This window comes from Sceloporus occidentalis, unplaced genomic scaffold (genome assembly GCF_023333645.1).
Source record: "Sceloporus occidentalis isolate IW3139 unplaced genomic scaffold, rSceOcc1.0.p SCAF_37, whole genome shotgun sequence".
Taxonomy (NCBI): Eukaryota; Metazoa; Chordata; class Lepidosauria; order Squamata; family Phrynosomatidae; genus Sceloporus; species Sceloporus occidentalis.
The window spans coordinates 6,119,119-6,143,470 of NW_028317017.1; the positions used below are offsets into that span (position 1 = coordinate 6,119,119).

Consider the following 24,352-nt stretch of genomic DNA (forward strand, 5'->3'; position numbering starts at 1 on the left):
AGATATGCCATCTTGACCAAAGAAACTTGGCCTTCATGGAGAGGAGATGAAAAGCAGGGAGTCCTTCACTTACTGCATTCTGTAAACATGGAGTCTGATCAGTTCCAACTTGGCAAAACAAAAGTCTTCATCAAAGCTCCAGAGTCGGTGAGTGGTACCTCTAGTAGCAGATTGCCTACAAAGCAAGATCTCTATCCATACGGTTTGCCACCATTGGCTTCTAAGGTGCTCCAGTCCTCTAGAAGCCCATAGTAGTGTCATTTATTCATCTACCTTTCTAATCATTGATGACCATTTTTATGTAGTATTATCTTAATACATATTTGAATGCGTGTTGGTATTGGGATTTGTGACAATTTAAATAGATATTAAATGGAACATTTATATCTCATAAATGAGATGCGGAAGATATGTTATGGTAAAATCTAGGCAGATGCACATTGAACAGGGAAGAAGATAAAGATTGGAATCTCAGTTATGGAGATACAGTATGTATTCATTAACAGACTGCCAAGATTCTATTATAGGAACCATTTTAAGGACATATCTCAATGTATGACTTTGATTATGTCGAACCTTTCTGAATGGATTTGACTACATTGTTTGCAACTTGTCTTGACCATATGCAGCTAATAAAGTGTTTCTAGTTACAAACATAAAGAGCCTAGCATTCTACTTTTAATGGCTCTCCATAACTCTTTGTGCGTTGGATATATATATATGTAAGCCACTGTGTTACATAAGTTGTTTGTTGCAATGCATTTGATCAACTGTGCTCCATAACACCTTTATAACTATGGTAATCTACAGACTATGCATTTTTTGTTTTATCCAAATGATTTTCTGATTGTTAGAACTTAGTTTGGGGGGGGGGGAACATTGAGCCAGGTGAAACAGATGGATTGTGGATTTGTGCTTTATTTCACTGCCTGGATGGAAAAAATTTAGACGTGCGTTGTAATGTAAAATTCCGCTTGTAATGAAGTAGTTAGTGAGTATGGTACACTTAGTATACCTGGCTCAGTTTGTGATTCCAGCACCATGTTATTGTATGATGCTCTTCTGCAAAAAGGCAAATGTTGGAAGTAGGTTGGTAAGAGCCCAGTAGAGAAGACTGGTGCGCTGGTCTAATAGGAATGGTAAGAGGGAGACTGACAAGAACATTAAGTGTAGACTGTCCTAGAGTAACCGGAGCAGTAAAATGGAGACTGTCCTGGCGTAACCTGACCAGCAGAGCGACATCTATCTAAGGAACAGGCCTTCGGAAGAAATTGTAGCTGGGAGATCGGATGCTTGATATGCATATGCATAATTTATACTTAAATGCATGCCGCTGTAAGACGGAAGAGACTCTTCCTCCCATAGTTTCCTTGCATATCTCCTGAAACCATAGTACTTATTGATTTAGTCTAGGATTAAAGATTAATATTTATCTCAAGAAAACACTGGTTGTAGTAGAAGTAGGGCACATTATCCTAGCCACTTTGGTGCAACCACACAGACCAGTAGCCCAAGGCAACATATAATCTGAGTTTTTCCAGCAGACTGATCAACCAACTGTTATAACACTTGAGACTGTGGCTAGGAGACAGATGACCTCTTGTGTTGGCATTAGCGCTCGATCACCTGAGTAAACTGAACCAGGTGTGTGCTCAGACTGCTGATGTCACATGAGCATTACTCAAATCAGAACAAGTGCTCAGACTCCAACTTAATGTATTGGAGGAGAAGGTATGTAAAGACTGCAGATGACTTTTGGCAAACATATAAAATACCTTTTTACAACTAATTTAGCACTGCACAAATTTCACTGCAAATACCACAGTGGTTAGAATGCTAGGTGAACCTGTTTACATTCCTTTCTTGTAAATTTTGAGTGGGATTAATATTAAAACTCTAAATTGGTTTCAGTTTTGAGATGTGTGCATCAATGTAAAGCACTTCTTTGTTCTCAAGGAAAACATATGTTATGTTAGGGATATTTAATGAGGCAAAATAGGCAAAACCAATATTTTGTCACACACAAAATAACGACGCTACCAAATATTGTAGTACCACATCCACAATATTACCGTATTGGCTCGGATATAGGCCGCACCCTAAAAGTTTGGTGCTTTTTTAAAGAGTTTTTTTTCTTTAAAAAAGCACCAAAAAAAATGCTGCCACTGTCCTCCTCCCCCCTCGAGATATGCTGCCACTGTTCTCTCCCCCCCCGAGATATGCTGCCACTCTGCCCCCCCCCCGACTTACCAGAGGAGACTCCCGGGTGTCTTGCGGGGCTGGCGGGGGACATCTACGCAATACACGTATACAACTTCCGGTGCCGGCACTCAGCTGATGTGCCGGCACCGGAAGTTGTATACGCGTATTGCGTAGATGTCCCCCGCCGGCCCCGCAAGACAACCCCGGGAGTCTCCTCTGGTAAGTCTTGGGGGCAGAGGTAAAACGCATCGTGCGGACGGTCACCGGCTGCGGCGATGCGGGTAAACAACCTCCGCAGCCGGTGACCATCCGCACGATGCGCTTAGACAACCTCCCGTGCCGGCATCCCCCCCCCGTGGAAAGTGCTGGCAGGGGAGGCTGTCTAAGCGTATCGGGGAGTAGGATGCAGGTCCCCTTTAAAGACTTAAAAAAAAAAAATGAGGGGAATTGGGGGAAAAAAGTGCAGCCTATATTCGAGCCAATACGGTAATTTAAGGAGATACCCTATATTTTATCTCCAATCCTAAATTCTTTCAGATCGCCGAAAATTATAATTCAAATTAGATAGATATCGCCACGATAGTCAATAAAAATATTATTTATTGTAAACACAATTTATAAAATATATGAGTCACACAGTGCATAATATAAAACACAAAATTCTTAAAACATGTCAAAAATGAATCAATTCAAATACAGTATATTATCGATAGTTATCAATATGAATTGTTGTTTTATGAGTCTAACACACAATTAATTTCCAGTCCACTCAGCAACCAAAAATTGATAATAATCAGGGCAGTAATACAAATATCACTATTTCTCTTATATTAGTTTAACTAACATGACAAATTAAAATAATTTTAATTGTGTCTAAGAGTATTAGTGAAGTTCCTAATAGATGCAAATAATGTCAAACTTCATCTATAGATAAAAATACCTTTTCATTATTGTTGTTATCACGGGTCATAAGCTTCAGTCTCACAAGCCGTCATATACAATAATGTAATATACTATTTCCCAGAAACGGGGAATTCTATACGAAGAAGACAAAATTCATCTCTATTCAGAATAATAAAACAATTATAATTACCACCACTTGTTGCTGTTTTCCAACTGGTCCTTGTAGAAATTAATCCATATTCATTGTCAAGAAATTAAGTGGGCAAGAATATAATTTTCTTCAAATTATATAGGTTAGGACTCCAAGTAACTCTAAGAGTGAAATATGGTGCCAGGATCTTAAGATTCCAATTCTCTGGGGTAAATTTGGTGAATAAGTCCGTCAGGGTCTGTCCATTTCAGGGTGCGATCTTCTTCTTTCTTTTTTTTTTTTTTTTTTTTTTTTTTATTATTAAAGACATAAGCTTTTAAAGACAGGGCTTATTATCATAGCCTCCACCTTTTGATTGGAATCCTCCAATCATAACGGTGGGTTTTACCCATTATAATTAGGATTTTTACTCGTATTTACACCGTTGTAATTTCTTAATTTACCTGTGAGAGACGCTCTTGTCTAAGAATTAACTTAAAACCATTACATATGTGTTTGGAATTTATCCTTGGTCACCCTAATCGCCAAATGTTACTTCCTAGATAGTAACTCAGGTCTTGGTAGTCTTCCCATGTATCCCCCATTCCAAATTACATTTCTAAAGATATGCAGTGTCTACTCCTTAACTTTCTCATGGAAGATAACATTAATTGTATCATATATACACTGAAACATCATAATACATGAATACTCCTTTGTTCTCGATTTATAGAGGGAACAAGGACAAAAAAAATAATCACTATATGATTAAATACAATAAAATGGCTCTAACTCCATTTTGTGTAAAATCACAGAATATAGAAATACATGTTTTCTGTGATAACATATCTGACAGTTAGGAGTCTGTGTGTGCATTGAAAGGATAGTGTCAAAATATATAATGGAATCTATATGGGAAGCATTTTAATTTAATTGATGGTGCCACAGTGATAAATGCTGTATGGAGCTTGATTCTACTCCATTTACTGAATAATAGATTACAGGTAGACACGTTGCAGACTGTCTGGTACTTTTGGATTCACTTCTATTACTGGGGAATAGGTGTGTGGAAGTTTAATAGGTTGTCTATTCATTTGGACTGCAGTGTTGAGATGCCATATAGAATGTTAAATTAATGGATTACGCTTTGAATCACTTTTCCATGTAAGAGTAAATTATGTATTTGTAGCTCTTAAATTCTGGGAATGTTCGTGCTGACTATATTACAACAATGACCATGAATAAATATCAACGTCCTTAAAGAAAGGGGGACTTGCCAATTCCACCTACTGCTGCTGCTCCAAAATACAGGTCTATGTATAATAAAATTGTTATGTTAACTCTTTGTTTACATATCCCAAAGATGGCGTAGGAAGGGTGCATAGTACATTGTATATGAAAGTCTATAATGGTTTTCCACATACAGGGATTACTTGATTTTTTATCTTTTTTTTATGCAATTTTTTTTACATTTTGGGTTTTATGGAAAATGCTGGCTTGGATTAGCAAGGATATTTCTGACTTCCCTAACAATTATTTTGTGGTTTTCAATGACTGGTGTTGGTTATCTCGATGCCATGGTGTGTGCTACAGCGCTGATTTATCGATTTGGATCATGTTCACAGCTGTTTCTTCTGGAGGAGATGAGAGAAAGGAAGTATGATGGCTATGCAAGAACCATTCAGAAAGCCTGGAGGAAGTATGTGGCCAGGAAGAAATATGTGCAGATGAGAGAGGAAGGTATGTAACATGCAGGACTGGTATCTCTGTGACGTGCAGCACGTCTACCACTCCCTCTATTTAAGACAGAGTGAGGTGGCAACTTTAACTGACGAGGCTCATACCTTCTCTAACTTGTTTCCTTAATTCACTTCCTTATTGGCCTACGTTATTTGTTTTGCTGTGTCCAAAGATTACCCTGATCAGAAGAGTGTACAGTAAAGATACCTATACATTTGAATGGAACGTTAAGCATATTTCCTTAAACAAACCCATTACTGCCCATGCAGGTGCCTATGGCCCTACATAATTCTAACCAGCCATTATCAATGTTTGTGGGTGCATGCAATTTAAAATTTATGCGAGTTTCAGGTGAGTGCATTCAAATTAAATGATATTTCCTGTAACTCTCAAAAACAATCATACGTAAATGCAAAACAAATCCACAGGACCCCTTTTTCCAAGTCGGGACTGATGATTCCACTCAGTGTGTAGTGCGGAATAATGAAATAAACTGTGGAGAGGTGTTTAGGCCTCCATTTATACAAAATAAAGTCCTTGTACAAATCCAGTGACCAAAATCTCAGTTTATATGAGCATGTCATGGTATGGCTTAATCAGAGGATTCACAAGGATGACAGTGGCCTGTAAATTAGATTAATATCTATATGATCTATAAAACATTGTGGTTTAGCTAGTAGACTTACCTGATACTTTAGGAATGTAGTAATAATCTTCTTTCAATTTTAGCATCTGACCTGTTCCTTAATAAGAAAGAAAGAAGACGCAACAGCATCAACAGAAACTTTATTGGGGATTATATTGGAATGGAAGAACGCCCAGAACTTCGCCAGTTTCTAGGAAAACGAGAGAAAGTTGATTTTGCAGACACTGTCACAAAATATGACAGGAGATCTAAGGTATGATAGATGTATTTGTGGAACTCAATCCAGAATCATTGGCAGCATAATTACCAATTCTAACAGTCAATAGCGTGCATAAGGTAACAGGTAGAAATCTTTTATTTTTTTGTTTGGGATTACTTTTTCATTACACTGGTGTTCTTATTATAACTATGCAACATATCGGCAGTTTACTGTCACATGGGCTCATAAACAGGCAACATAAAAGCTTGTTTGTCTCCTGCTGTCTAAACCTAGAGTTACTGAGTGTATAAGAACAGCAACATTTATTTTGCTATGTTTTGTTTTCAGGGTATAAAAAGGGATCTTATTTTAACTCCAAAATATGTGTACTTGATTGGACGTGAAAAAATGAAACAAGGGCCAGAGAAGGGAATGGTCAAGGAAGTAGTGAAAAGGAAGATTGAGGTTGAACGGATACTTTCAGTCACACTAAGGTGAGAATCACATTACCAAATGAAAAATCCAGTGCTTTGACTATACGGCTTTCTGTGTAAGAGTAACTTTAATTTGGTATCATATTTACATATACAACAATTTTGTTGGTGACCTTTAGTGTTATGAACCAAACTGTGACCCCTAACTGAGTTTCTTCACAATGCTGAGAAGTATGACCTGCCATGATGCAGCATCAGGTGATGTGAAAGGCTCCATGTTTAATCCCTTGTTTAAGCTGTAAAATGACTATTAAATGTCCAGCCATTGCTGAACAGACAACTAAGGCAGGTCAAGGAAGAGGCTGATCTGTTACATATAGGTGACAACAAAAGGCTGACACATTCCAGTGTTAGGGTGAGCAATTTGTTAACCTATTTTTACTTTGAGAGCTAGGTGGACAGGATATGCCGCATGGTAGTCACATTGTTTACTTACAGTGTTTGTTGCATGAGGTCCATCTTGGGTTGTAGGTGGTTGCATCAAGCCATAAGAAGCACTAATTTCATGTAAAAGCATATTTTACTCAATGTTGCAGTTGGCTGCAATAGCTTAGCTCACACCGACTTCATTGAGAGCACCACAGTGCATTTGCAGGAACTGTATGCTTCGTGGCCTTTTCGCTGATATCAAGTGAGTACCTGTTAGAGAGGAAAGCTTGATCCTCTGGTCTTAGAGAATAAGGCAGCTTGAAGCCCAAGGTGCTTTTAAGCTCCCTGAGAGGTCCACCTTAGGCAGAGTCCACTTTTAGGATGTACCCCATCAGCATATCGTATCATTTTCATGTGGACGCTGCTGATAAATGTACAGATGCATTTTCTCTTCCTTTTCTCATCTTTTGGCTCGTCGGTAGAAGTATATTTCTATAATGCTAGCCAATTCATTGGAGCCTATATGGTGCTTGTATTTCTTTCCCAATTGTCCTCACAATTTGTACTATCTTTACTTGTGCACATTTGAATAAATTATTTCAATAAAAATGTGACAAATTGATTGTCAAATGCATTGATCCACGGTTTTGATGTATTGAAAAAGGTCACAATGGAGCTAGATCCCTGAAGATATCCATTTGGGCTGCAACCCCCCCCCCCTTGAAAACTTCATTTGGGGATTGTGGCACTAGAAAAATATTTTGTGAACCAATGATCCACTGTGGATTTCCTCAAAGTTTCATGTATTACACCCACTTCACTTGAAATGGAAGCACTTGCACCTCAGTGTTTACCTAAGAATGCTTTCCTTTAAAGCGGCTGGGGTGAAGTGTTAGTTTCATTTTCTAACTCGGATCACTAAAGAATCTGGGCACTCAATTGCTTCTAGTAAAATGCGTTTTACATGAAACTAGAAGAATCTACTGCTCACAGTTGCAAGTATCTAATGTGAGAGTTTTTTCCCTTCACTGTAGACTTGTTGGTAGCGTATCTATTCCAATCAGCATCCGCTAACATGTGGTTATGTAATCAAGCCTGTCCGCCTGCTACTCCACCTGCTCAAATGCTGTCCATCTGTGACTCCCATTGTGGGAAAATTCCACTATGTCAAAAAGAGGATTAAAAAAAACAAAAAAATATCCAACCATGTAGCATACCCCAAGCACCCTGTTAACTTCCTGAGTTTAATTAATCAGGATCTCCCTTGATCAGACCACTGTAAAATCAATACAGCGTAGATGTAAATACCACTAAGTGGTAGGTGACAATGCAGAGAACATTTGAGAATTCAGACGTCTCTCTTCAATCGGCACACATGGAAATAAATAAATTTAGCTATAATCTTCCTCCACACCATGTACATCACTACTAATTCTAAGGGCTCCCTGTACCCCATTACAAATGCTGGTGCCACACTGCTAATTCTATAGGCTCCCTAGTTAAAACTAGACTTGTGCATTCGTCTTTGGGCGAACATGAAAACGAACACGAAGAGTGCGTTTTCGTGTTCGTTCCGAAGACATGAAGAAGAGAAGACAGTGACGGTAAAACGTAGGCGAAGACGAAGACTCACACACGAAGAATCTTCGCCTTCGTCTACTATTCTCCCCGGTCCCTTCCCCATCTAACTTACCTTATCTTCACAGCATCGCGGGAGTTGACTGAAGTGGAAATCCGCAGGTTCGTCGTCAGGGGTTACAGGGCAGTGTGAGTGAGCCTATTGGTCACCTGCAGGGTCTTCCTCTGGCATCAACCAATTGGTTGATGCCAGAGGAAGACCCTGCAGGTGACCAATAGGGCTCACTCGCACTGCCTTTTTAACTCCTGATTTCTGCTCCCATTAACCCCTGCGATGCTGCGTTGGATAACGGGAGCAGAAAGGGTAAAGGGCTGTGCAAGCGACCAATAGGCTCACTCGCACGGCCCCTTACCACTAGTTGCTAAAAAAAAAAAATCAACCTGGGACCCTGCTGCAACAGTTAAAAGTCTGTGCCAGCGACCAACAAAGTCGCCGGTACGGACATTTAACTTAGCATAAATAACTTACTATAACTTCGGACACAATGCTGCCCTCTGTTGGTTTTACATTAAGTAGCATATGCTTGAAATCCAAAGTTATTATGCTACTCAGTGTAAAACCAACAGAGGGCAGCATTCTGTCCGAAGATATATTAGCCATATGTGGCAGTGTGTTCATTTTCATTTATTAATTATTTAAATAAAATATATTTAATGTAAAACCATATGTCTTCGGACAGAATGCTGCCCTCTGTTGGTTTTACATTAAGTAGCATAATAGATAACTGGATTTCAAGCATATGGAACAATGCTACTTAATGTAAAACCAACAGAGGGCAGCATTCTGTCCGAACATATATGGCTAATATATGTTCGGACAGAATGCTGCCCTCTGTTTGTTTTACATTAAGTAGCATTGTTCCATATGCTTGAAAGAAATCCAGTTATTATGCTACTTAATGTAAAACCAACAGAGGGCAGCATTCTGTCAGAACATATATTAGCCATATGTGGTAGTGTGCTCATTTGCATTTATTCAAATAAAATATATTCCCATGATCCTTTTGTGTAATGGTTTAATACAAAAAAACCCCAAAATAAATAGAAAAAAAAAAGAGTTTGCAAGTTCGACAGAATTAATGTCCGCGAGTGCGGACATTTAACTGTTGCAGCGGGGAGACCAGCGGATCATGGGTATATATTTTATTTAAATAATTAATAAATGAAAATAAACACACTGCCACATATGTCTAATATATCATCGGACAGAATGCTGCCCTCTGTTGGTTTTACACTGAGTAGCATAATATTCTGCCTGAGAATATATTAGCTATATATATGGTAGTGAGCTCATTGGTCCCCAGCAGGAGGCCCCCTGCTGGCGACCAATAGAGTTGCTGATACGCACATTTAAACTACTGGCGCCAGAGCTGCTGCGGTACGCGTTAACCCCGTATTAACCCCTTAACCGGAAAAAACGAAGAAAAAAACGAATATTCGCCCGAAGAGAAGACAGGAACGGGCGAATATTCGCGGAATACGAAGATTTTTTTTTTGACGAAGACGAGCACGAAGACGAACACGAAGAGCCCCCTGGTGCCCAAGTCTAGTTAAAACTAATACAATACCTTGACTTCTCTCATAATTCTACATAATTAGGCCCATCAAAATATTCAAATCTGTGCCCGCTCATTCCCTTAGTCCAGCACTGCTTGTGAGTATTTAGCCCATGTACTCTGGAAGCACTCGCTTTACACAGATGAAGAAATTGCTTTAACGAGGAAGTAGAGAAGTACAGCTGCATGCTGTGGGGACCATCATGGTCTGGACATCTTTGATCAGTCTTGATCAAAATCCCATTGAGAATCTGTAGAACTACTTGAAAATTGAGGTTCACAAACAACCCCCTAATCCGCCAAGAAGTATGGGCCAAAATTGCAACCCCAGCCTGATCAATGCAACTGGTCACCCCAATAAATGTCATTTTGTTTTCTACATTTCCAATAGCTTTATATTTAAGAATCATTTTTATTAAAGTAGAGGATAATATGAACCCACACACCCCTCTTTGAAGTACAAAGGCAATAATACGATTCTTAAACCAAGTAGATCAAGTAGAATTTAAAAAAACAGCTCATCAAATATCATTGAATATTACCAGGTATTGTATTACAGAGGTTTCTATGTTTGCTTATTAACCAAAATACTGATGACTAAGCCATTCATCTGTAGAAGCCAAGTGTGTACACTGTCTACTCTAAATGCTTTACCAGAACGAGACCAGCTGCCTGATTTCCCTAAGAAAAAAAAAGCTGCAGATAAAACAAAAGCATATGTTTATCAGGAGTACTTTTTCATTTGTACAACTTGTTAGAAACTTGTATTCCGTTCACTTGACAATAAAAATATCATGCACAGGAATCTACTAAATCTTCATTATTCATTTCATTTTGAAATGTGCTCATTCATAGGGTACATATATATATCCCTAAAAAAGCACTTTTGATGACCAAAAAATACAATTCATTGCACCTTTCAGTTTCCATTCCATCATAAATCACATTAACCCTACAAAGAAATGGGCTGTATACAAAAAAAAATGCCTATTTTCTTTAATAGATCTTTAAAGGAAAAATATCAGATACACATATTAGGACACAATATATCAGACAGTCTGTACAATTGTACGGCCATCCTTTAAACCTGTATTATTAGTATGCAACATCTGTAATACATTGTAATGCAAATGCCATGAGTAAGGATCCAAGGAAAAGTCTGCATAGGAGCTAAAGAATCCGTAAAGCCATCTTCTAGTTTCTCGCTCTGGCAGGGACTATTGACATCTGCTTGTGCTTTTTGTACTTTCCAAAACTTCTTAAGGATTTTTCATGCACAATTCTTTCTGTTTCAGTGATTGCCAAAAGCCTTGGTTTAGCAACCACATAGTCTACAGTCTTAATATGAATGCAGATTTTTAAATAGCCTGTTGATTACCCAAGTCTCGAAACAGCAAGGGTTCCTAAAACATTTAGACAAACATGATGTGCATAAGTAATGTTTCCTCTTGATGCACCTGCTAAACAAGGGCTTTAAGTTGTTTTTTTAGAGTGCTACACAGCTATACGTCTTATTTATTGTAACATATAGTTACATAGTACATAAGGTTGGAAAACAGACCTAAGTCCATCAAGTTCAACCCCTCTGCCTAAACTTCCTACTCTTGATCCAAAAGAAGGCAAAAAAAACCCTAATTAAGCTTCTAACAAATCTAGAAAAAGTAATAGACTTGAAAACAGTGGGTACTCATGAGCTAATATCTTGATAACCCACCTAGTCTAGGAATGCTTGAATACCCACTCAACCATTGTCTGCTGACAGACCGATACATCGATCTTTAAGTCTTGCATAAAGGGCTTGGCATGCCCGTCAGGCAACAGTGAAAATGTTCATTCTTTAAAAAAATAATAATAATTTGTCAATCTTAATTTAGAACACTGTGTCCAGTTCACCTTAGAAAATGTACCGTATTTGCTCGGTTATAAGACAAGGTTTTTTCCAGAGCAAATGCTCTGAAAAATACCCCTCGTCTTCTAATCGGGGTCGTCTTATAATCAGACCTCAAATAGAGGTCTGACTATGAGACTAAGATCCAGATCCCCCGCACCGCTGCAGGGGACCTGGATCCTTCTGTCTCCCCCCCATTTAACACTTCCCCCACCCCCACCCCACACACACTTACCGGCGCTTCCAATTTCCTGCTGTATACCGGGGCAGCGGGTTGACGTCCACGCGATCCGCGTAGACAACTTCCGCTGCAGCCGGATGGAGGTGTGGCTAGCAGCGGGGGTTGTCTGCGTCCATCGCGCAGACCTTCCCCGACTGTCAGAGATCAGAGTTCCCCGCACCAGTGCCGGTGCGGGTAACTCTGATCTCTGACAGCCGAGGAAGGTCTGCAAACAACCCCCGCTGCTAGCCACACCTCTTTCCGGCTGCAGCGTAAGGAAGACTGCTATACAGCAGGAAATTGGAAGCACCGGTAAGTGTGTGGGGGGGGGGGGGAGTGTTAAATGGGGACTGTGAATATTGAATATGTGCCTTCAGCTTCTCAGCAGATATTTTTGTTAACCCTGAGTGTCCTTTTCTGTGTGACTCTATGTGCAATGAAAGGTTAAGAGTGGACAGGTGGTTGGCTATTTCTTGCTCCAAGTAAGTTAAAAGAAACTGACCAAGTCTATTCAAGGACCACAATGAGGGGGGTCAGAAGTGATTGATTATCTCAGCTGCAAACATGGTCTTTGACATAAACTGACCATAATAGGATGAATGGTTTTCTGTATCTTTCTGTATGTATATTTCAGGACACTTGCTACGTAGACAGATCTTAGCATGTAGCGGTCTTGTTTGTAAAGGTATATAAGACGTGGTGTTTTCATGGAGAGAGAGTAGTCTGGCTGATGACACTCCCTCGTGTGCACGAGCAAATAAAATCTGCTTATTCAACTCTTTTGGGAAGAATCTGTGTCTCAAAGTTATTGAGCATTCACAGGGCATATGGCATTTCTGGAGGCAGAGTGCTCTATGAAATGCCTTTTAACCCCCTGAACGCCACCCTGCCTCCTGAAATGCCTTATACCTCCCTATATGCCACTCTGCCCCATAATATGCCTTTTAACCCCCTAAATGCATATAGGGGTATAAGGCATTTCTGGAGGCAGAGTGGCACATAAGGGGTTAAAAGGCATATCATGGGGCACAGTGGCATATAGAGGGTTAAAAGGCATATCATGGGCCACAGTGCCATATTGGAGTGGCAAGCCTGGGGGCAGATGTGCGTAACTGGGGGGCAGGTTGGAAAATACAAGGAAATAAAAACAAAAAAATATTTTTCTCAATCATAGCATTTATTAAAAAATGTAATAGTTTACATGAATTAACATTTACTGGTAAATCTTTTTTCCTATAGGGTCATCTTATATTCAGGCTTTTTGTTTTTTTCCTAAATTAATATTCAGATTTTGGGGGGTCGTCTTATAATCAGGGTCGTCTTATAATCGAGCAAATACGGTATGTCAAAGGATAGCAATTTTTTAATAAAATGAGGAGTACGAAAACTTCTAGAATAATGAATCAAAAACTGTGGTTTGTAGATTGATACATTCTGAAAAGTATGAATGCAAATTAATTAATTTACAATTATGAAACTTCTCTCCTACAAGTATGCAAATTAACACAATTTGCAATGGATGCCAATGCATGTGGATGGGCAGTATTATATCCTGTCTGATATTGTGTTATAATCTGCAGTAAATTTGTCTAACAGGCAAATTTGTGTTTTACAGCACAATGCAAGATGATTTTTTTATTCTTCATGAACAAGAGTATGACAGTCTATTGGAGTCGCTCTTCAAAACCGAATTTATAAGCCTTTTATCCAAGCACTATGAGGAGAAGACACAACGAAAACTACCTCTGAAGTTTAACAACACGTAAGTTCTGTTGTCCGTTGTAATTATATACAAATGTCTGTGGTGGAACAGGCATTGTCTTATTGGATTGTAGACTTTTAAAGACATTAACGTGACTGCGGTCAGTATTGGTTTTGAGTGGACATCAACGTGGTTATGTCCACGTTAATAGAAGCGGCAATATAGCTGCTTATTTTCTTTCTTGTTCTTATTAGTGCTCGTTTAATATATCATAATGGCAACTAAACCATGGTTTTATAACAAGAAGTTGGCATGAGTGATTAAAAATAAACTCCAACTTTCTTGGCAAAACTGGGTAGGGAACAAGTAGTTTTGTGGTCTTCATAGGTGCCCTGAAAGCATCTAAAGCCGTGTGTTGTAGTTGTAAGCAGGTGTTTACCATGGTAGTTTGGCTCTTTAGGAATCTTTGATTTCTACTGGGGAAATGAACAATCATTCCCCGTAGAAACAAACACCTAATGCTTGATCCAGTTCTTGAAAAAAGGCCACAAGGGTTCTAATTAAGTCTCCAGTTACCATGGACAGGTATTTTAAAATGTAAACACAGCCTTGCTTAATTGGAGTGCTGCTGAGGACCTTAAACAAAAAATACTCCCTGCAGAACTAAATGTGATTAAATGATCAGTGGATGTGGCATTGCTTTCTAATACATCAGAATTCCGTGTAGCTTCCTTGGGGTGTTCAGCTCTCATCAACATGTCTGAAATATACTAATATTAAAATGTATTCATTGTAGACTTGATATGAAGTTAAAAAAAGAAAATTGGGGTCCTTGGAGTGGAGGAAGCGGATCCCGACAAGTGCAGTTTGTGCAAGGATTTGGAGATGTAGCAATACTGAAACACAGTAACAAGGTGCTGCAAGTCAGCATTGGCCCAGGCCTGCCAAAAAACTCCAGTGAGTAAATGCTCAGTTTGCCTGTAATGCGTTGTCATAATGTAACAGTGATCACCTTGTTAATCTATACAATTGTATGTCTTGAAACATGTTTGTATTGTATTAAGTACATTACAGTTTGCCTATTGCCTATGATGCATATATGACTAGTTTTTTGGCGCTTGGACTATATTAGGTTAATTTGAGTTTTGCTTGTTGCAGGACCAACAAGACGAAACATTATTGATGGACGAGCTAATGCAAACATGTCAAAATCATACCCAAGCAGAGCTGCGCCACCACCTCCAGGTAATGTAATTACAGGTTTAATTCAGAAACCGACATTTAAAATAAATAAATAAATATCAAATAGATGTGTCTTCCAACACAATACCGTATGTATATTTTAGTCCAGACTATGAAGTATTCTGGGAGCAAGTCTACAACAGATGCCAATATCAGAGTTATAATGTTGAATAGTTCATGTATGTGAAAAAGTGACAGTGAATACATGGGAATAAACATAATTGTGAATATTTTTTTCACTAAACCTATGCACCCTAAAACTGTAAATGTTACACAATGGTAAAAAAAAAAAAAAACTACTGCCAGATGGGTAGTTTTTAGCAATATGCTGCAAATGAAAGCCATTTAAACACTTACACACGCAGCTTTTCTGTGTAGGCGACTGTTTAAAGCCCTTTAGATGTGACACTGATTTATCATAAATATTGTTCTATAGTATGTTCTTATTTAATCTTGGAAATACATTTTATCTACAGGGTCTCATCAAAATGGGATAATACAGATGCAGAACTCTCAGTACGGGTACCAGCAGCCTAGAGCAGCAAAGCAATTTAATTCTAGAACATCAGACCACCCATCTTTACCACGGCAGGTCGTAGGATCTTCAGTCAAGAATCCACGCCACCAACCACAGAGTCTGGACTTCCTCAAAGTGCCAGACCAGGGTGTTGCAGGGTAAGACACATCTGACTATGTGTTGTTCATTTAGTTTATCAAGATGCTTTTTGTAAACGTAGTCTGTAGCAGAGAGTTTTTTGCAATGTTGCTTCAAAATGCGGGACCAACAGTGGCAGCTGTGAAGCCGTTTTAGCTGTTTTCATGAAACGGTAAAAAAAGTACTTTGTATTTAAATGTACCGTTTTAATAATTTGAGTATAACAAAGTGCTAGCTGGTACTTAACATAGGTGGAATGATCCTACGGCTAGTGGACAGTAATGAAAGCTGACCAATTTGGGATAACAACTTCCACTCATGGTTTTTGCAGCCATATCATTATGCACTGCATTAATTGTCCAAATCAAGGCATAGATATTCCTTTTCCATATTTTGATATTTGAGAAAAAAGGCCTTATATTACCACCTCTGTGATGTTTTCCAATAGCGAAGAAACATGCAGTTTATCATTAACACTGCTTTTGCGTACATCGCATATGCTTCTTACACTGCAGAAGAGAGAGAGAGACGCGGTTACACTGTAAGGCTACACAAGACCTCACAGAAAAAACTGCCGAGTGCTAGTCAAAGAAGCTTTGTATTCAGCAGCTGTTGGTAACCAACGTGGCGTTTTAGTGCTGAGACAATGTTGATTTAACTGCAGTAGGGCAGCAATGTAAAACCACAGTTCATATTAAAATGTGCCATGCAACAAATATTACACACGCAAAAAAAAAGCTGCTGGAGCTTAGTAAAACTTGTTGAATTCTACTTACGTACAGAAAATAAATGTATATAAGGAAAATGTTAGTGATCTGGTGATCTAAGTTCAAATCAAAATGTGCTGTGTTCTATGGAAATATATATTACTACTCCATATGTGTGCTGTAAGAATATTTGCCATGTGGTGTTAATTGTAGAAAGGATGATGGGGAATTATGTGCCAAATAAGAATGAACACCTCTTAATTAAATGCAGATTAGCCGCAAAATAGACCTACAGGGCTAGTAAACACACAAAATAAATCTTGGGATGAAGCTGAATGGAGGAGGTTTTAACCGTATACTGGATGTGATGTTTTAAGAGAAACTCTGACGTGTGTGTTGTTTTTTTATATTCAAATAAAATGATAAACCATGAGTCAGTGTTTAAACTACTGGGAGTTCTGGGTTGGTGATCAGCAGAACAGCATTATATAGAGTGAAAGGTATTGCATGTTTGCAGTGTATGTTTTGTTGCCCTCTTTTGTACTTTGGCCCTTAGGGAGATTAGGCAAGTACTAATGCAGTGACAAAGCTAAAATACGACATGAATAAAAATTGATACATACTTTACTATGCACTTTTGGTTGGTACATACATACATCTTTATCTCATCTATTGAGATCTAACGGCCTTAAATTATATAATTATGTATATCGACATCCAGAATCCTAGGTCCTAGTGTGTGAGGCCCACAGGCAATTCCAAGTCCTGCTCCTTCGCTGTATATATTATAACCAAAAGTATTTTATTTTTTTTTTAAACAAAATCAGTAATGGAGACCTTTTACAGTGAGGTCGTGTTGGCGAGTACAAGTTTCTTTAAAAAACGTAGTGGCTTTAAAATGGATAAGGATCCCTCGGATCAGGAACTAAATTGTAGAAGTTGGTTTTCTAGTACCTTCTGATTACTCCCTGTGGTGCAACACCATCTGCTGGTCAGCAACTGGTTTTGATTAGTGCCTGTAGCGCACCGCCATCTGCTGGTCAGCAGTAAAACCACAGGCTTCGCTCCATTAAGGTAAATTCATGTAAAACCTGGCAGCCCTGTCATTTGAAAGGTAAAGCAACTAGTGCCAAATAATGCTGAAAAGGCATAGCTATTTCAGTTACCTTTCTCGGAAGGGCAATTTTTCTTATTGCTCCTTTTCAGAACTTCACATTAATCATACCCGGTCATCGTCTCATGCAGTAGGATTTCATGACATAGCTTCATCCAAGCACTAGCAACTTAGCTGCTAACAGTCACTTACAAATATTCTTAGAACATCTAGGATCTAGTGGATAGGTGCTTTGGTTTAGTCGAAAAAGGAATGGAAAAGAATCCGAGTTTCAATATTTTCAGTAGATTTCTGCCATTTTTGTGATGCAAGCGGTTATCTAACCTTTTTATTTTAAATAAACAGGGTGCGTCGGCAAACTACAAACCGACCCCCACCAGGAGGAGGAAGGCCGAAACCTCAGCCGAGGCCAAAGCCCCAGGTACCACAGTGTAAAGCGCTGTATGCATATGACGCTCAGGACACAGATGAGCTAAGCTTCAATGCTAATGACATCATCGACATTATCAAAGAAGGTAAATACAAACAGGGCATCCAGTTTTCAGACGTGTGCTGTATTTTTATTATTACGTTTAGTAGGTGGTCTGTATAAACAGTTTTATTATTGCATGCATAGTTTCTTTGGCCAGGGCCAGATGGAAAGCAGCCCTGGCACTTTAAGGCTGGCAGCCACTGAATGACACGTGCGGCAGCCAGATATATTACATTCTTATACCACACCTTGTATATCCAGCCATCACCTGTCCATTGCAGGACCCAGTCTTCTGCAGGATCGGCAGTAACAAAAAGGGGGGCATTTGTCTGGTGTGCTGGATGGCCAGTCTGGGTCTGTCAAAACCAAACCTATTCGGTTAGAAACCTACATGCCAAAGACAGGCATTTAGAATGCCAAATTATTAACTGATTGATGTATTTCTACTAAATATTTGTACCGGTGTGTGTGTATATGTATGTGTGTGTGTGTGTGTGTATATATGTATGTGTGTGTGTGTGTGTGTATATATATATATATATATATGTGTATATATATATATATATATATATATATATATATATATATATATATATATATATATATATATATATATATATATATATATATATGTAGAGTAGAGGTTGTAGCCGTATTAGTCCAGTAGTGTCAATATCAAAAAACAGATGGAATAAGTATCTTGTGATAATACCTTTTTTATTTGGACTAACAGAATTTTGGAATGACAAGCTCCCGAAAGCTTGTCATTCCAAAATTCTGTTAGATGGAATAAGTATCTTGTGATAATACCTTTTTTATTTGGACTGTTTTTTGATATATATATATATATATATATATATATATATATATTATATATATATAATATAATATAATATAATGGTATATATGTATATGTTATATCTGCACCAAGCTGTTTAGTATTTAATGACAATAAGGCTCCTTTGATGCATTCAGAAGACGTTTGAAAATGTCCTCTCTCTGCCATGATGTGAGATATAGATCTAATTTCTCCTTGCTTTGCAGATATCTCAGGCTGGTGGACAGGCAGGTTACGTGGCAAACAAGGACTTTTCCCCAACAATTATGTCACCAAAATATAAATGGATTGAAATTGCAATTTTCCTGTAACCTCACAAAAGAAGTGCCTCATCCTGCAACATCTTTACTTGAGAAGCCCAAACCAAAAACAAACTGCTCTGTATACTGTTAAGGAAGCCATGCTCCAGAAACACAAGAGGACACCAAAGCACTGAACTTATTTATTGCCATTAATGCTTTTTTTTGCCCCCCACACTTTCCCCGTCGACGGCCTGCCATGCAATGCAGAGCAATGTATTGCAATCCTGTCTGGCAATGACATTTACGTGCCTGGCAGCTCTAGACTAAAACATTACATCTGCCTCCCCCCCATAAAAAAAATATATTAAAGACTTTATAGGTGGTTGCCTCTCGGGATCTTTCATAAAAATAAGTGCGCTAAGGTATTACATAGTTATGCTTGGTTTCCTTTAGCAAGATCAATAATGTTAAAAAGAGGTTTTTATTTAAGTGCCTTTTTGCTGATGTTTAAATTATATGAAGAATAGGATTATTCTGCACATTTTGTTCCTCGGCTTGCTTATGGACGAAGGAGACTTTCATATATTTTTCTATTTTAATCTTCCATTTTATTTTTTCTTTAAATCCTGAAATTGAAATGATCATGCTTGGAGGATTGTATTGGATGTAGTTGGTGCAATAAGAATGTATAATGTTAATTAGCAGTAACTGACAGGCTCCACAAGGCACTGCAGACAGAATAGGATGTTCTTTTATATTGGAATATGGCTGGCCCATGTTAATGTGTTCATAGAATGCTCTTACCTGCTACAGGAAGCATCTCATTATTTTAAGCTGTATATTTTTAAAGCAAATCGTATATTCTGTACATATATATATATATAAAATTATGTTTAAGCAATGTATGAATGTATAATGTAGTGCTTCACTGTACCTATGGAAAATGTAGGGTTAATACACCAGGTACTTAAGAAGTATGCACTTAGAACAAGGTGCTTTTTTTTTTTTGCCTCACCTGTTGCTTACGATGGAAATACTTCTGGTATTACAAATTTCCTGAACTAATTAACCAAGGCCAGCCTGATCTTTGCAGATTTGCTTTCTGCACCATATCATAGGCTATTTTAATAAACATTTTAATGTCTACCCAGATTCCTGCTACTTTTGTAAAGTGATGGAGTCCCTTTTTAGTGTTTGCATTTTGGGTGATCATGTCTAAGTACCAGACATCAAAACCCCCCGTCCCTTCTGTACCTGGATTTGTTAGAAAGGGTGCAGGATCTTAATCGGTATTCTCACAATGGCTTACAGCACCAACTGCAATTAACAACAATGTCAAAGAATGTGACCTTGGCTTATTTAATTAATTTGTTAGGACATAAAGAACATCGGTACAGGTGACTGTAAATTAACCAAGAAATCAAAAACATTGGTGTCAATGCTATAGCTCTGTTTACTCTCCTGCCAACCCTTCTGTAAATAATTTCCAGACTAGTAACGGTAGAGCCGGCAACTAGCAGGGAAAAACCTAGCCAAATGGCACAGTAAAACCAGGACAAAAGCAAAGAGCATGCCAACCATCAAACCACAGAATGTTCCAGCCTGGGTATAAATGGCTATAAGTTAAGTAAAATTGTCAGGTCACAATTCTCCCCCCTTGTTAGCACTATGATGTCCCAAATCTCATCTTCATCAATACACAACTTGGCAAGCAGCATGGGTGTCCGGAGGAGGGGGGGAATTTGCCCCCATCCTGGAAATTCAAGGAGGCCCGCTAGACCAGCAAAGCGGGAGGAAGAAAAAGTAGGTTGTTTAGAGTATGTTAACTAGATACAGATGCAGAAAACACCTGGTAGTCATCTTTAATTTAATTCCGTACACCCCCCTGCTGCAGGGCCGGATTAAGAGCATCATGGGCATGGTCCTTAGGATTTTGGTGGGCCTTTTTATGGAAATAAGTAAAAATGGGCAGGACAAACAGAATCTTAACTCCTCGGCTCCTCAAGGGGCAGCTGTCCCTTTTGCCCTGCGTTAAAGACGGCCCTGGCGGCAAGGCCGGACTGGGAATGAAAAGCAGCCCTGGAAATATTTGGACACCAGCCCCTTGTATTGCATCACGTGGTCTAGCTCTTGTGCCCACACGCCACACTATCTAAGCCACACTATTTACGATCCAAATAGCTATAAATCATTCTTTTTAAAACTATATTAAATTGTTCCTTTACGATAACAGAATACCATATTATTAAAATCCCAGGAACCAAAAGTGTTAAAAGCCCAAATCGGTACCTGGGAATGGACAGAATATATTCCTCGGCATTCATGTGTACTGGATAAAGATGACATCAGAGCTCGGCAGATGTATGAGAGAGAATTTTATGTGATGGGATTGGGAGTACATCCATACACTAAAACAGTCATGATATACCAGAAGCCACAATTTAGTGCCATTAATCCTTTTCAATAAAATATGCAGATTGAAATAGAGGAAAAGTAAAGGTTTTGTGTTATTTCTGGGCCTCGAAAGTTTTGTCCTCTGAAGTGACTACAAATTCAGGAGTGTGTTTTATCTCTGGATAAGTAAAAATGAAATAGTTTTATTTATTCATACAGTAAGTAAAGTGCCAGGAAACAGATGAACATGCACACACACACGGACAGGCTCTGTCACACTGACACCCAAACACGTACACCAGACAGGCTCTGCCACACCCACACCCACCAGGACAGGCTCTGCCACACCCACACCCACCAGGACAATATATTTTCTACACTGCTTTGTCATTAACTGCCCCTTTTGTATTTTTGCCGCCACACCCTTGTGTATTGATTTATGTGAGGCCCCAGCCAACCCCCACCCTTGTGTATTGATGTCACCACCCCTTTTGTATTGTATAATGTGATCCTCCCCACTGCCATGTGTATTACCCTGAGCCAGGAGTGTACCTAGAGTATTTGGCAACATACACACACTTTAAAACTGTATAGCTTCTATCGTTAGGCAAACATCTATCATTATATACTGAGACACGCACAGACGGTGGTACAGCATAACACCTATCACTATATACTGAGGCAAACATTGATGGGGGTGTAGCATAACACCTATCGCTATATGCTAAGGCTCACATTGATGAGGGTATAGCATAACACCTATCGCTATATGCCAAGGCACACATTGATGAGGGTATAGCATAACACCTATCACTATATGCTAAGGCACACATCGATGGGGGTACAGCATAACACCTATCACTATATACTGAGGCAAACATTGATGGGGGTGTACCATAACACCTATCGCTATATGCTAAGGCACACATTGACGGGGGTACAGCATAATCCCTATCACTATACATTGAGCCAGACATTGACAATAATGCAGCATAACCCCTATCATCATATACTAAGCTAAAAATTGATGTGGTGTAGGCCTATCACTTCAGTGTCTGGCTTAGTATATAGGGATGCACCGAAATAAAAATTCTGGTCTGAAACCGACAACTCAGCATTCACTTGGCCGAAACTGAAATACCCCCCCCCCCAACCTTTAAAAACAACAAAAACACTTATTAAAAGTAACACCAAAATTAGACAAAAAATCAACAATATTAATATATATATATATATATATATATATATATATATATAGATCTAGATCTGATTGTTAACGGCAATCACAATCCTATTATGCCCAGGCATACACAGATTCCAGCATGTACTGGCTGACTTAGCATTATAGGAGTGTGATTGTGACAGCAATCACACTCCTATCATGCCCAGGTTATAGCATGTACTGGTTGCCTGGGCATGATAGGAGTGTGATTGCTGTTAGCACACCATAATTGGACAAAACAATATATATATATATATATATATATATATATATATATATATAGTTGCTAACAGCAATCACATTCCTATCATGCCCAGGTAAGCCAGTACATGCTGGAACTTGGGCATGATAGGAATGTGATTTCAGCCTCCCTATGCCATGCCCTCTACACTTACGCAGCCATGCTATCACACACACTCATTTACGAAAATTCATTCACTCCAGCCATATGGGTCCTCTAACTATCTTTATGGTAATACTTACATTTTGGGTTTTTTTTTTCTTTTTTCTTGCTCTCCCCCGACGTGAAGATCCTCTCCTTGTTACGAGGAACTCTTCTGTGCGCCCCGCCCCCTCGAGCGGCAGGGTGTATTACACAATAGGTAAAAGTGCCATTGTAAGGGATAGACCAGTGACACTAGTGTAAGTATTACATTAGAGGGACTAGGAGAGGTGAGCTAAGGGAATATGAGAGGGCGTTAATGTGCTATGTTGTAAGCGTCCTTAAATAAGTGGGTCTTGAGGGATTTTTTTAAGAACCGAAGGCAGGGGGAGAGACGGATAGACCGGGGGAGGGCATTCCAGAGGATAGGAACAGCCCTGGAGAAATCTTGTAAGCGTGCATGAGAGCTAGAAATCAGAGGAGAGGAAAGAATGAGATCATTGGATGAGCGGAGAGACTGGTTAGGAGTGTATTTAGACATGAGTGATGAGATGTAAGAAGGGGAACCGCTGTGAAGGGCTTTGAAAGTAAGAGTGAGGATTTTGAAATGAATCCTGAAGCACACAGGCAGCCAGTGAAGAGACAGAGGGGAGAGACGTTAGTAAAGCGATGGGAGAGGAAGATAAGTCTGGCAGCAGCATTTGTGGTGGATTGTAGAGAGGTGAGATGGTTAAGAGGGAGACCAGCTAAGACAGAGTTACAGTAATCAAGATGGGAGATAATCAGGGCATGGACAAGAGCCTTGGTGGCATCCTGCGTTAGGAAGGGACGGATGTGGGCAATGTTTTTAAGATGGAGACAACAGTTTTTAGAGACAGATTGAATGTGGGGGGTGAACAAAAGGTCAGTCAAGGGTGACACTAAGACAGCGTGCATGAGTAGATGGGGAGATGATGGCACCATTAACAATGAGGGAAACGTGCAGACATCCAGGTAGACAGATGCAAGGCAGTTACACAATCTAACACAGAGGGCGAGAAGTCAGGGGATGATAGATAGATCTGGATGTCATCAGCATACAGGTGGTATTGAAAGCCAAATGATGAGATCAGTTTGATATAGTACAAACACTAAAGTTTGACAGTATCTACAATTATAATCCACTGCCATTTTGCTGGCTGAACTTCATGGGAATTGTAGTTGACTGGGGCCGTGGTGTCTTAGACTTCACACTAACTGCAGCTCCCATGATATACACTCAGCCATTTCATTTATTCATATAGTGCCAGCAGATTCTGTAGAGTTGTTTCAACAACGCCAGTAAAATTGAAAATCACACAATCTGGTGCAAAAGAAGGCCTGCTCTCGGTAGCTTACAATCTAGACTGGGGTAGCTT

General features: G+C 39.1%; 1 protein-coding gene across 1 annotated transcript in view; it reads left to right on the forward strand.

Annotated features, from left to right (window-relative positions):
* Window positions 1-18,998, forward strand: part of LOC149297770 (unconventional myosin-Ie-like) — a 65,198-nt gene extending 46,200 nt beyond the window's left edge. The window contains exons 19-28 of the mRNA XM_089488214.1: window positions 3-147; window positions 4,861-4,975; window positions 5,705-5,874; window positions 6,169-6,314; window positions 13,601-13,747; window positions 14,484-14,644; window positions 14,846-14,932; window positions 15,406-15,604; window positions 17,751-17,920; window positions 18,922-18,998. Coding sequence (XP_089344340.1) covers window positions 3-147; window positions 4,861-4,975; window positions 5,705-5,874; window positions 6,169-6,314; window positions 13,601-13,747; window positions 14,484-14,644; window positions 14,846-14,932; window positions 15,406-15,604; window positions 17,751-17,920; window positions 18,922-18,998 — 1,417 coding nt within the window. The remainder of the gene's footprint in view (window positions 1-2; window positions 148-4,860; window positions 4,976-5,704; window positions 5,875-6,168; window positions 6,315-13,600; window positions 13,748-14,483; window positions 14,645-14,845; window positions 14,933-15,405; window positions 15,605-17,750; window positions 17,921-18,921) is intronic.
* The last annotated feature ends 5,354 nt before the right edge of the window (window positions 18,999-24,352 follow it).